Raw genomic sequence first — 15,235 nt, 5'->3', positions numbered from 1 at the left:
AACATGGCAGCACAACTTAGGTTTGTAAAGTTACATCTGAACAAACCACAAGACTTCTGGAACAATGTCCTTTGGACAGACCAGACCAAAGTGGAGAGGTTTGGTCATAATGCACAGCAGCACATTTGAAGAAAACCAAACACAGCATATCAGCACAAACACCTCATACCAGCTGTCAAGCACGGAGGTGGAGGGCTGATGATTTGGGCTTGTTCTGCAGCCACAGGACCTGGGCACCTTGCAGTCATTGAGTCCACCATGAACTCCTCTGGATACCAAAGTATTCTAGAGTCAAATGTGAGGCCATCTGTCCGACAGCTAAAGCTTGGCTGAAACTGGCTCATCAACAGAACAATGATCCCAAACACAGCAGCAAATCTACAACAGAATATCTGAAAAAGAAAAGAATCAAGGTGTTACAATGGTCCACGCAAAATCCAGACCAAAACCAATGCTGCAAACCTCAATGAACTGAAGCAATGTTGGAAAAATAATTAAATTCCTCAACAAGGATATGAGAGACTGATAACATCATACAGAAAACAATTACTTAGTTTTAATGAAGTTATTTCTGCTAAATACACTTCTATAACCCCAAAATCAGAAAACAAAATCGAAAAAGGCAGCCATTGTTTCAATAACTTTCAATCTTTTTTTTTATTATTGCGGACTTGGAGCCGACATTATGTCATGTTCTTTCTGGTCATCTTAATTCAATTAAACAGCCTGAAAAGAGACACAACGGCTCTCACTGCGGGATATACGGTGCCCTTTCAAAGATTTAAAAGAGACTTTTTTGTGAAATCTGACGCAGCCCTCTCAAAACTGTTTTTCACTACTGAGCTTCATTAAAAACATTTTCAGGCTGGGAGACCACAAGAGGGAGCAGTAAGTGCGAGGGCTGGGATACTGAGTGTGGCACCTTCATCACATTTTCACATTACACACCAAATTTTAGAGAGAAAGTGTTTATTGTTGAGATTCTAACAGATGATTTTGAAAAAAATAACACTGATGCTACAGGAACATGTAAAACAACTAGTCCTTCTATTTGTAGAGCTCCCACATTCTAATTCTAATTCTAATTTATTACTAGTATTATTAGTATCAGTAGTAGTGGTAGCAGTAGTAGTGGAGGTGGTGTGTTTGATCGATTCGTTTATCCTTCTTACTGCTTTTGCAACATTTGTTTTTTTCCAACAGACGAATAATACGCAAATAAATCAGAAAAGCGATATTTAGATTTGATGATCCTTCTGGACTCCCTATGAGGTTTGATTCTGGATGAAACGAATAACTTACCTGAGCTCATCCATAATCATAATTGCCGAGGCTGCTCATTGGACGGTTGCGTATTAGCGCTCTCCATAAGTGGGTGAGCAGCCGCTCACTTTGAGCAGAGCAGCGCGAGGACCACAGAGAGCCGCTGAGGGCGAGAGGACGAAGCAGGGCTTTCTCTTTTGTTACAGAGCTGGGGCAGTAATGCGCGTAAAAGCCGCGGGTCTCCGTTTTTACGCACAACTCAAGGTGGAAGATAGATTTTTTGGAACTTCCACTTCAAATATTGACATTGAATTCCTGATTAGACTCTATAATCTTCAAGACAGAGAAGTTTTTAAGTGGGCACTTCGCAGACTACGATTATAACTTGAGACTGGTAAAGTACATGTACTCCTCCAAATGAGCGTTAGGTTTCCACTTTCCACTTGGCACCGGAATCTTTCACTTTGTCGTGTCATGTTTAGAGGTTAAGTTTCACTTACAGTCTTAATAGCAGAATGGATCCTTTATTCAATACCACGGATGTGCCAAACAGGACCTTCAGCTTCAACGACACTAATAACGGGACCGTGTACTGGAACCAGTTCGTGCAGCCAGTGTGGAGAATCGTCCTCTGGGCCATTGCATACAGTTGTATAGTTCTCGTGTCCGTAGTAGGCAATGTTACTGTGATCTGGATCATTATGGCGCACAAACGCATGAGGACCGTCACCAACTATTTCCTGCTGAACCTGGCGTGCGCCGAAGCCTCTATGTCCGCTTTTAACACAGTCATCAACTTCACGTACGCTGTGCACAATGAGTGGTACTTCGGACTGGGCTACTGCCGCTTCCATAACTTCTTTCCGCTCGCCGCCGTCTTTGCCAGCATCTACTCAATGACTGCCATCGCTCTGGACAGGTATGCTGCTGGTCACGCCGCCCATCTGTTGTAAAAGTACACTGGAAAAGACAAACGCCTGGCGAGTGTGTTTTGCAAAACATCGTTTTTTTTAAAAATGTTATCAAATTGATCAATTTGGCCTGTTTTACCCCCTCACAATTGATACAAGCAAATATCTGATGCATCTCAATTTCTATAAGCAAATCGTGGAAGAAAAATACCACTGAAGTCAAGGTGGATTTTAGTGTCCCTTTCAACTTATTGGCTTCTTCACAATTTAAGAAGGAAGTAATGTAACGTCCTTTTTTTAAAGTTAATTTAAGTCCACCACACTGGCAGTAAAGGCGCGCTCACCACCATAGCTGTGGTTAATGGTTCATTGCCCCTACACTGAGTCCTTGTGAAAAGATGAGAAAGACAGTAATTAAGTAAATAAATAACCTGAAGCTGTTAAACACAACACCTGGAAAGGATTCTATGTGCTTACAGCAGCATTTATACTGCTCTTACAGAAAATATGACCTTTGGAAGACTTATCTTTATCCAAGTCATCTCCTCTTGTCAGTGAGCATTATTATATGGAGCAGCTTTACTGATCAATGTGCGGCTCCTTCACACAGGGACACTGAATTGAAACTGATGCATAGAAAGCCCTGCTCTGTTGGAATGCGTCTGTGTAATTTATATGAGCATATGGTTTGCATGTTCTTATTTTTAGTGTGCTCACTCCATGAGCATATCCATGTCTCTCTCTGTGTGTGTGTGTGTGTATTATGCATTGTTTTGACTAATGATTGTGTTGGGCATCTGTGTTTATTCAGTGTTTTTGTGACTATGTGTGCGTGTGTGTTCTGGATAACGCTAACTCCCTCTTTAATATCAGATAAAACCCTGTGTATCCTGGCTTTGGATGATTATGTTGTAGTCATCTATCTTTTTTTTTTGCATCACAGAGCATGGAATAGAAGTGGTCTGTAATTGTCTATTTCAGCAGGAAACCCATGTCTGTGACCTTCTCCAAGATTAAGTTTGAGCTTTGGTGTTGGGGATCTGAAACCTGAAAAATATCAACATGGGAAGCAGGCTGCACACATCATACACATTTGTCTGCTCACAGCCAGTTTCCCGCTCAGCAAAATTGGCAATTAGGAAATGAAGTCACAACACAAATATGACATCAAAATCACTGAAGAGAAACAATTATCACAATTATGACAAAATACTTCTGTAGCTGAAGAAATAAGAAAAGGTATTTCAGCCGAATGTTAGGGACATTTTCACCCCTCATCACTTGTATAGGTGGCAACGCATATTTCCATTTTCTTCTACCACTTTCTTTGTGTGCTTAAGAGTTCATGTTCATATTCAGACATGACATTTTTCTGTCAAATAGAGAGCAAATCTGTGGGATCTGATCACAGATACATTTTATGACTTGTATATATATATATATATATATATATATATTGTAACGGGTGGTGTATGGACCCAATTGCAGTACAAAGGAGTCAGAAGACAGTGGTAAAAAGTTCAAGGCTTTACTGAGACTCTGGCAGACAGACAAACGGTTTAGAAACCGGCAATCAGGAATCATGAGAGGAGAGGCAAAGTTCTTGGTCAGGGACAGAAGGCTGGGTCGAATTACCAGGAGGCAGACGAAGCAGGGAATCAGGGACAGGCGAGGTCGGTACCGGTAAAGCTGGCAGGAGAACGCTGGAAAGACACGCATGGCAAAGACAATCTGGCAAAGGATAGAGTGTGGAGCTGGTGACTATATGCTGGGCTGATTGCATGTGATGAGAGGCAGCTGTGTGCACAGGTGAGTGGAGTTAACTGATGATTGGATGACTAAACTGTGACATATATATATATCCATCTCTGCTGCCATCATGTCTGTAGAGTTTCTGCACTGTACGATCCACAGCTGAGTGCTGGCTTTATTGAAATAATCCACCTGAGCTGCAGGCTCATGGAGTCCTTTTCAGGATGCATTTCTTTTCCCATGAGTTTTTGTAATGTTGTTTCCAGGAATTTTGGCTGTCTTGGTGTGATGGTAAAGGCTAAGCAACAAGCAATTAGTATATTTAAAACTTTTTGACTTCACTATGAAGATATTCTTTAGGATTTGGCAAAAATGCTTAATTCACTTTAGACTTTGCTTTAGTTGCAAATATTCTATATGTACAGTATTTATACATCTCGATGAATAAATCAATCAATTAATGAGGATGGATCATTTCAGAAAAATACTATGATGATCTGACTGGCAGGCTGATGTGAAGCTACTCACTGGGCTTCATCTGGGATCTGAACATTGATTTTTTTTGGTTGAAAAATGGATGATCTGAGGTCTGAGCATCCGAGAGTTATTTTTCCCCCCACACACTTATTAACTTGCCTGACTAAATGTATAACATAAACATGTCAAATAACATACTTTTTATCATTTGTTTAATCTGTTAGTTGAACTTCTTCTAAATAATATTTCATATGATGCCAACAAGAAGCTTTCAGGAACCTGGGTAGTTACTACATTAATATAAACTATGAGATCTCAAATGATTTGCAATGACAAGCTTCAGGAGTCAGGAATGAATATTTTGGTGATATGAAAGTTTAATCGTGTTTGGTCAAAAGGTTGTCTATATCTAAACATATTCGTAGCACAAAAAAAAGACTGATTATTTTTGCATGAAGCTTTAATAGTTTCTGTCACGGTTTATTCTCTGTTCTATGTCTTGTCTCGTCATTTCCTGTTTTATTTTGAAAAAGCACTAATTTTGTCCTCTCGTTTCAGGTGACTTGCCCTTCCTCCCGTGTCAAGCGTCTGATTGTCTTCCCTGATTCCAAGTGTTTCCACCTGTTCCCCCTTGGTCCCTCATGTGTTCAAATAGTCTGCGTTTCCCTTGTCTCGTCGCCAGTATGTTGTCTCTTTTGAGCGTCACTACCAGCCACCTTGTCTTGTCTCGTCTCCACAGATTCCACGGGCCTGCAGCGAGCGACTCTCCTGCAGTGCATCCTGTTTGGTAATTTATTTCACAGCCATAGCCTTAGTTTATTTATTGTTGAACGGTAAGTTTCATAGCCTTTGTTTTTCCTCCATTTTTACGGAGTGATTTTTCGTTGTAACCATTCATAGTCGCCTCCGTTAAAGGAGAGCGTTAAGTTACATTTTCATAGAACCTCTGTTTTGTAAAGCGTGTGCCTTTGCTTTATTCCGCCTCACGTTGAGGGCGTGTCTTTGCTTTGTTAAGAGTTCATAGCTTTTGGTTTTCCTCCCGTTTTGGAGAGACTTTATGTTTTGTAAACTTTCATAGCCGCGCTCCTCCTCCCTCGTAGATACGGAGGAGAGCGCTTAGGCGTTTATAGCCCTTTTCGTTTACGCTGGGGGAGATCGCCCTGCAGTGCCGCCGTGTTCTGTCTTGTGTTTGGTTATTAAATAAACCACGACCCCTGCACCTGTGTCCTGAATCCCTCTCTGGTACTGACAGTTTCACCTGCAATATGTCCACTTATTTTTTTTTTATATTATCAGAAATATGGTACTGTGGTGGTCTGCATTGTGCCTGTGTTACAAAGTAGTGAGCTGCAGTGGGAAAAAAATCTTAAGTTTTATGAGCCGAAGGATTGAAAGATTACTGCCTTATTAACTACTGTGGAATATCAAGATCACTAGTTTACTATTCTCAGAAGTTGTACATCCTCCTTTATTTCATACCATACTGTTTCTTTCTTTGCGCTGTCATGGTCTGATTTGGAGGACACATCATACGGACAGCACTTCATGACTCCCTTTACCATATTTTCCTCTTTGTCACTTGGTAAAAATGTCAAGGTGGGCGTGTGTTCAGCTGTATCTAAGATTAAAAAAATTCTAGTCAGTGTCACAGTGCACTTATCTGAAGAGTGCAGACTCTTCCTATCACAGTAGGGGCAGAATCGTAGTTTGATTTGGCTTCTATTTACACTGTTCTGATTTTTACACAATGGCACTAGTGTCACTATGACCAGCACGTCCCTCAATGCTAGTTTCTATTGGACACCGTTGTCTCTGGTTATCTCTAGTTGCAAGATCATAGCAACTAGGGATGCATCGATTGTAGTTTTCTGGCCGATCACCGATCTTTAAAAAGCCTGACCTGCCGATTCCGTTTTTGGCCACAACCGATTTTATTTTATAACTGACACTGTCAGGTGTTATAAGGTCAGTCTGACAGCAAACACCTTTAACATCCCAATCTTATTTTATTGAAAAAACACTGAACAATACTCATGAAACAATACAAACTTGCCTTAACTGCACGAGGTAGTCAGTCAATCCTGTTGGAATTTGAGCTAAAGGTTAATGTTTGATTAACAGTTGTTGAAAAATCTTTATCTGAACACGATGATAACTGAAAGGGTCCATGCATGCTCCTATCCATCTAATTCTTTAACATTTTTTGCCAGGATAAATGGGAAAAACTTCCAAAGAGAATGATGTGTCATGCTTGTAGGATTTTTCCCAAGAGAACCTGAATCTGACCTTGCTGCCAAATATGTTTTAATCAAGTACAAAAGTGAATTTTCTAAACGATTATGTAAACATGATATTTCAATCTTTTATTTTTAGCTAATTACCAAGCACATCCGTTTTTGTGACGAGTCTTAAACATGAAAAAATATGAAAAGGTCGGGGGTACTTTCTGACAGAGCTGTTTATAGGGCTGCGCACTGTTTGTCCTCTCCCATTTTATTGAGTGTCCAAATCTGGAGTGTATAAATTTATCCACTGTGATGCCCTCAGAAATCATGTACATGTACACTTCTCTCTGCTTACAATACTATAGTGCAATGTGTTATATGCTATAAATGCTAAAATTACTTTTGAATAGCAACAAGCCATTAAGTTAGCAATGGAGATGTTTCTTTTTAAGGTTTTTTGTTTTTCTAAATTAAATAATTGTTACAACTTATGATGTCACAGCCCTACCCGTGTTTTCTACCAAGGAATTTAAATGTTACAGTCTTATTTATAATTGAACTACTTTGAAAAAAGCAAATATTTTCTAAGAGTTCTAGTGGATTTGAATATCTGGTGCTGCCCAGTCCTGGCATTTGTGTTGGTCTCCTAAGGTGAAGCACTGTTCTGTAGGCCAAAGGTGAAATGAGAGCCCTAAGTGTGTGACTACACTGTATTTGTTTAAATACACAATGTATTTGGCATTTAACAACCTGTTAAACTCAACATGTTTCTTAAAGTATCCAGGTATGAGCTCCACTGAGCAGGGGTTAAGGAGATTATGGATTTGTGGATATTGTTTAATATTAACAATCTATCAATGTGCTCAGTGCAGTTTAGAGACTGACTGAAATTCATAATTTTATCATTTAGCAAGATTGTTTATTTTTTCTCTATTTAGTTTCAGTCTTGTGCACAGCTGCCACTGATATCTGCTCTCTGATATCTGCAATGCTTGAACAAATTAATTCATAGTTTACTGAGGTAAAGAAATTCTTAACACTGATCTTTCGGAATGAAACAACTGGGAGGCATAAGTATTCGTTTTCAAGTTCCCATTTGTTTTAAAGACAGTCTCGATTAGATTGATTGGACAGGAAATGTAGGGCATATATTCAAATTACTATATAGCACAGCCAAAATAATCGTATCAAGTCTAATACTTGAAATGTTTGCTTATTTGCTTATGGTTACATTTCCGTGGCTGCCATTCTAAGGACAGACCTGGAGTTGAACTTCTCGCAGTTTAATTGGTTCTTTACCAAAACACCTTTCATTAGTTTATCTGAAAAGGGAAAAGGCAGCAGAGTTCCTGGATATAAAGAAGACCAGATTGCTATGTTTGTGCCCAGTGAGGAAACCCAGATCCTGTTGCTTTTATAAAGCACATGATGCATTGACTTCTAAATAACAAGTCACTTTGTTAAAATTTAAACTCCCACAGATATCAGATAGGACCTTGGAAAATATTCTTGCTTTGCTACATGTCAGCAGTGGTTGCGCCTGTTAATTCAAGTTGAAGGTCCTTTGGTTGAATGGAGGGCTACAGTTTATGCTGAAAAAAGACTGTAAAAAGTAAGCTTGATTTATTTTTTACTTTTTTTTAAATGTTTAATTCTGTATGTTACATTTGACTTTTATTTACTTGCTTTACCTTTTGACCGCACAGCACCTGCACACTGGTTTGCATCATGACATCATGAAGACCTTGTTTCAAACCTTGGCTGTGTGGAGTTTTGTGCCTGTGTGTGTTTTCTCTGAGTTCCCTTGCCTCTTGCCACAGTCCAAAAACATGCATATGTGGTTCATTGTTGTTTCTAAACTAATTATCATTATAAATCTGAAAGGTTGTCTGGTTTTCCCTGTGTTGTACCATGCTCCTTGCCCCCTGGTAGCTTGGATTGTTCAGCTTCTTCCGACCCTAAACAGTGTAAAGTGAAATAGAGAATCGATACATTTCATTTCATTAGATTCTATTTTTAGTGTTTTAGAATCCAGGGTGGCTATGGCTCAGGTGGTGGAGCACATTTTCCAATATACCAATCTGACAGGTGACATAAACACCACCCCCTCCAACATCTTCCCTCTTTTCTGTGTTATAGTAATTTATGTTTAAGTGACAGTTGTTCTTAATTTACTAGCTCAAGTTGGATTGCACATACTGAAAGAAGTGGTATCAGTCACTTCTGTTTTCTGTCGTCTTTGTGTGAAGTACTGAAAGGAACTAACAACCCCAAATCCCAAAAAACTTGGGACACTGTATAAACGTAAAAGGTTTATCTGAGGAGACCAGCTGTTGCACTTTTGGAAGGGGAACGTTGTCCCATTCTTGTCTGATATTAGATTCTGGATACGCAGGAACAGTCCTGGGTCTTTTATGTCATATTTTGCGAATCATTGCAATTTCTTTTGATTTACATTTTACACTGTCCCCTAACAACAAAATGGGATGGAACCCATTCTGCTAAGTATTGTTTTAATTGTATATTGCAGAGTGATTCAGACACAAGATTTCTGCTTTGAATCTGCGAAGCACTGCATACAGTCTCAGACACATGAGGGCGTACATTTTGTGCAAAATATTGGAAGAAATCAATCCTGATAACTTGCTGGTAGGGCTTTTCAGATATGCTGTGATGAAATGAGAAGCTAAAGGAGAAGTTAGCACAAGCTAGGTGGAGAAGACAGTTTTCCCTGTTTTGGCAAAACTAAGCAAGGAGTGGTGACACAGCCGAGTTTAAGGCTTGTGTGTGACTCCTTTTTCATGTAGACAGGGAGCACAGCTTCATAAAACAGAGTGAGAATGAAAAGGACAGGCAGAATCATCTGCTGGCAAGCGGATTATGACTCTATACTTTTTTTCCTCAACCTCTTGAACCAGGAGCAGGAGGGGAACATCTGCTCTGATGAAATCTTGATACCAAGATGGTTTGCACAGAGTTTATAACTACAGAGAAATACTCATTTATTTTGGGCATGTCATTTTTGTTAAAGGTTAAAGAAAAAGTTGTAGAGTCATATCTATAGCCATTTTAAACCATCACACGTTTTTTATTTTCTAGCAAAAAACTTAGAAATTGTAATCATTCAAATAACTTTTGGGTTTACAGGTTTTGATAAATTTATTAGTGTTCCTGTTTCATACAAGCTTGTATCAGTTGTTAAATGTTTTTTTTATATATCTACATTTTGTGTGTGTGTGTGTGTGTGTGTGTGTGTGTGTGTGTGTGTGTGTGTGTGTGTGTGTGTGTGTGTGTTTTAAACTCCACATCACTTAATTACCCAGTGAAACTATTTTATAAAAATTCTATCTCTGGGCATTGACTGGAAAAAATTTCACACACAAAACTGCAAACCGCATTATGATATTTGTCGTCTTTACTGTGTGCTGAATGTGGACAAGAGCGATCACAGATGAGCTAATTCACCAAGAAAATCACAACCTGCCAACCGTGTGATTACTTGTCTGCCTCTCTGACCTCTTCATTACAGCATGTTGTTGTCACCCGACTCCGAAACTCACTCAGCGTATTAGTATCAACCTGGACCGTCCATGTTTGCCAACTGTAGCTGTGCCACAAAGACAGCTTATCTCAGGCAGTCCAGGGCAGATATGAGTGACCGCTTATGGTGGCCTTTTCTCCGGCTCGGTCACCTACTTTTTCTCAGTTCCACTGGTCCCTCCTGCTGTCCCCATGAGGGACCATCACAGGAAGTTAATCTGGCCTCTGCCATCCTTCTGCTTCTAATCACATGTAGTTTATTTTCTTATGTTTATTTATGAATCTGCTTCAGCACAGACATTTGATTAAAGATCCAACCAGACATTCCACTAAATTCAAACATTAAGATCATGGTATTTGTCATGGGATGCTCTGGTGACATTATTTACTCGAGGAACTTTGCATGAATATACACTGGCAGAGGTGTTCCAGCCATAATGAGCAGAAGACCTTTGCTATCAGTAAACAGAAGATACTCGGCATGCTCTGTGCTGATATTCTCTACCGGAAGTAGTTCTGCACTTTTGTTTACCAATACAAATTTTATTCATGAATGCAAGAAACCCTACCACAAATACAGAAAAGACATAACTCAACAATATTTTATGAAAGATGACACTAGGGGCTTCTCACTGGAATGATCAAAACAACACTTTAAAGCGGTTTCGACATGTCAGTGATTACAGTCTCACTGAAGCCTGAAAAATACAGCTTGTAATGATCCTTGAGCTTTATTGAGCTTTTACTTAAGTGTAACTGTTCATTCAACAACTTAACTGTTCTGGTGTGCTCTCACTCAGTTGTTTTCTATGGGGCCCATGAAGGGTATTCGGTGATATTCTATTATTATATCATTCAGACAATATGATCATGTTGTGTGCACAAGATTAAAAAGAAAAATCTCACCAATCAGGAAATCAGGGTCATTAGTGATATGTAGCCTATTGACATCATCTCAATAATAATATAACACACTCTCTAATTATTACTGGACAGATTTATAACTAATAGTTATTTGTAGGGTTATTGAAAAACAGTCAGTTAATCTCATTGTTCACTTGTTGGTCTTAAAGGCAGGAATTTGGATTTTTGCAGCTCTCTCGTAAAAGTTTCCCTGACTGCAGTTGACCAACTATAAAGTCTGTCTTTAGTTTTAGCATGTTGCAGACGATATACTCAACAAGCTTATAAGATCCTTGTTAATTGTCTCTAGCAACTATTAATCTCTTCAAAGTGTGGTTAAGATGTCTTGATCAGTCATTCCCATGCTGTGGTAAGGTTCGATTAAAGATTCTCGACCCGTTGCTATTATTTTGTCCAAATGAGTCTTGTCCGCACAAGATGAGGCTGAATAATTTTCAACAGAACACAGGAAATTAAGTCTGATATTTCCCCCAGGAGTTAGAAAAGAAAGTCGGGGCATTTTCCAGTTCACTGGCGTAATAAAATGCACTATGGTTGAATAGCATGAAAGTGAGCTCTTCTGTATTATTTAAAAATATACCAACCAGTTCTCACTCCTAACGCATCACAAAAGCTCATTTCACACATGCACTGTCTTCAATTAATTTGGTGTCAGCTGAATATGTTGGCGTCACGTGTTAGTGACCCTGTTGGTGCTTTTCTGTAACACTGAAAATCTGACTTTGTAACATGAACATGTATGTATCACATCACATGGCACAAGTGTGAACTGCTGCATTCACATTAACAGACAGACAGACACAGCAGCGGTGTTTTTTTTTAACACATGTACAAATGAATATATTCGCTGTTAAAACTTTATCCTCCGCTATGATTTTACCTTGTAATCGCTGCAGGCCTGACTTTTACTTTAACAAGTATCTTAGTCAAATAAATGAACGAGAAGGGTTTGAACTTTAGCTGAAGTTTCTGCTATGCGCCTGATCATAGATCAGTATTTCAGCTTCCTCCATTTATTGACTTTTTCTTTAACACAATGCTCTGTGTTTGTTAGCCTGATATAATTATCCAGAGTCTTACAGAGTTTTGTTTGAGCGTCACACAGCCACTTTGCGTTCAGCACTAAGATTAATCATTATAATGATACAAAATGTTGTGAGTAAACTGTGACTGTATAAATATTTTGATATCACACACACACACAGTGACTCATTCTGTCCCTTTTACAGGCATGTCTTAATGAAGTGAACAATGTGGGAAAGGCTGAATACCATAACTTTAACAGACTGATTAAACCACGATTTTCTGACAGGATTTCATGATGGAATTGTGGATTATATAGCTCTGATTGTTTCTCAAATTCAAAAATTGGTCTGATCTCGTCCAGCTTACATATTTGTTTGATATGTGACAGCATTGTACTGGAAGCAAGGAGGAAAAACCATAAAAACCCAGCTAAAGCACCACAGAAAAAGAGCTGTTATTGGATGGGAGTCAAGATGTACTTGCTTGGACTGAATATAATTGAAAAACTTCTTCTTTTTTCAGGATAAGCAACACTTGAAATAAGCGATGCAGGGGCTAGTGTAGTGTGCCTTTTGCATGGCCAGCGACTGTCAGTGTGGGGGTGTTATAATGGAACATAATAGCAACATCAGTTTTAACGTGTGTTCTTCGGCGCTGGTGTGTTCTGCCCTTCAGGTGTACCTGTTGATCAGACCACTGCATTGTGGCAGTGCTACCACAGTCTTGGACTGTAGAGAATGTTCAAACTTTTACAGTTTAACAAGATAAGTGTCTAATTTTAAAGAGTAAAAAAAAAATACTTTCATGTTACACGTGCAGCTAATATTAACACTTTTGTCGCTGTGTGGCCCTGTGATGGACTGGGGTACCTGTCCAGGGTATACCCCGCCTCTCGCTCAATTGCAGCTGGGACAGCACCCCCGCGACCCTGATCTGATTAAACAGTATAGAAAATGGATTGATGGATGGACCTTATGTCATGAGTTATATCAGACAGGCGGCAGCTCAAATACAAGGGGAGCCCTTTTTTAGGGATAGATAATAGCTGTGCACTCAGGTTTCACCCACTAAGATCGGTTTGAACTGACTTTTACTTTATGATGTGCTTGTTAAAATCAAGCCCATGTTTGACCACTAACAAAACTAATAACTTTTTGGGGGAGAAGGAAATCGGTTTATTATGAAGAATATATCATTGCAATGCCAAACATTATCTTATTAAAACAAGAAACATTCTTCTTCTGTGTACAGCACGTTGGGTCAATTAACTTTTTTTTTAAACATTATGATCCTGACATCTTTGAAACTTCCCCCATTAATCTAACTCCGTAGATTTGAAAACACAACTTGTTCTCATGTCCTTTCTTCATCCATCAGAGTCGATGACTCATTTGGAAGTTTTTAAACTGCCTCAGAGGCAACATCACCTCTGAGTGAGTAAACAAAACTATCAACACTTGTCATTTCCTGTCGCTGTAAAATCAACACAGGGAGGCTGTGAGGCTGCATGTGCCTAATTGAGGGCACATTGCTGACTAGTTGCTGTTGCTATTATTATACTCTTATCTATAACATTGATAGGGATGTCAAAGCTGGTCTTTTTCCTGTATTCATCTGAGGTTTTACTGAAGAATCTAGTTTATTTCCTGGCTGTTTCCCCTGCTTTAGACTGTCACAGCTCAGAACAGAAAGGAGCTCAGGTGACAACACACACTGAACAAAAATGGAAATAGACAGTTACATGAGATGCATCAGTGGGAAGTATAAGGAAAACTGGAGTATCGTAAGACCCAGCATGCCTTGGTTATCAGAAAGCATTTTATAATTTTGCCCAGTTTTGAAACGGGTTATATGACGCTTTTTTTTGGTGTTTTGATCAAGTAGCTGTAAATATCAAAGTATTTAACTTCTAGACATCCAGTCTGGTCTAAGAGTAACAACATAAAGAGAGGATACCCTGAGATAAATCGACAACAAAGAGTTGGTTAAGGGACCTTTTCCCCCTCGCTTTCATGGTAATTACTTGACAGAATCTTGTTGTTTTAGCTGTTTGTTACATAATGTGCTGCATTATTATTATCATTCTGTCATTATCAACTTTACACCAGGACATAATGTGTACCACGCATTTAGACTGACCTTGATAAGGGGGTTTATCTACTACCCCAGTGATGACACATAGCTTGCAGAGCATTTGCATGTGCACATACTGGACACGCATAGAAGATCAGTGAAAGGGTCATGCTGTGGTGCGAGGGTGGATATCGGCTTCGCACGGGATACAGGAGTCTCTGCTTGTTATTGATGAGACAGAGGCGGCTGAAGGAGTCAAATGTATGCATTTAGACAGTAATGGAAGCAACAAAGGCAATTTTTCATGCCATCAACCACCACATTCACACACACACAGAACTTGCACATGCGCACTCACACTGACAGGCTCTGACACTTTCACAAAGCCCTACCCCTTTGAACTGCTGATGGGAATTTTATGTTACCCTCTGCAAAACAACAACAACCCCTTGAGAGGCCAATAAACCAGAGGAAACAAATTCATCATTGAATTACCATGGCTTACCATCAAATGCAGTTTGGAAGAAAAAAAATATGCCTGGCAACCTTGAAGCCAAGCAGTTTCATCTGTCGCTTTTGTTGCTTCCTTCTTAATCACTTATGTTTCAGGAAAACAGTGATGCACGCTTATGGGGTTTATATTGAACTGCTGCAATGCCATAGCAGTTTAGATGCTATTTGTGGATAATTGGAGATGCGCGTCACCCGCAAAATCTGGCCTCTTGTGAGAAGGGATCGTACTGAGTGCAATGAGATATTGCCCAAAGTCAGGTATTTGAAGTATAAAGTTTGAAAGATGTGTTCCAAAGATGAGCAATGAAAGGGACAGGAACCCAAGAGAGCAGAACTCTATACCAGCAAATCCATACGAATGAAAAACCTTTCAGCTGTGGCAGTGTTTATATCCCAGTTAACAATCCACAGACCAACCTTTTTTAGTTTTTTAAAAAGGCGCATTCATGTTGATACACTGCAGGAGTACAGATCATTCTCTATTTGCAGGCAGGGAGTAAATCAAACATAACTGATGCCCTCACACTGAAA

General features: G+C 39.4%; 1 protein-coding gene across 1 annotated transcript in view; it reads left to right on the top strand.

Moving 5' to 3' along the window:
- Positions 1-1,383: 1,383 nt before the first annotated feature.
- Positions 1,384-15,235, top strand: part of tacr1a (tachykinin receptor 1a) — a 45,071-nt gene continuing 31,219 nt past the window's right edge. The window contains exon 1 of the mRNA XM_072388561.1: positions 1,384-2,182. Within this exon, the coding sequence (XP_072244662.1) occupies positions 1,779-2,182 (404 nt within the window). The 5' untranslated portion in view covers positions 1,384-1,778. The remainder of the gene's footprint in view (positions 2,183-15,235) is intronic.

Source organism: Leuresthes tenuis, unplaced genomic scaffold (genome assembly GCF_036924035.1).
Source record: "Leuresthes tenuis unplaced genomic scaffold, fLeuTen1.0.hap1 SCAF_6, whole genome shotgun sequence".
Lineage (NCBI taxonomy): Eukaryota > Metazoa > Chordata > Actinopteri > Atheriniformes > Atherinopsidae > Leuresthes > Leuresthes tenuis.
The sequence above is the reverse complement of the archived record's forward strand: the minus strand, read 5'-3'. Positions and strand labels throughout refer to the sequence as shown.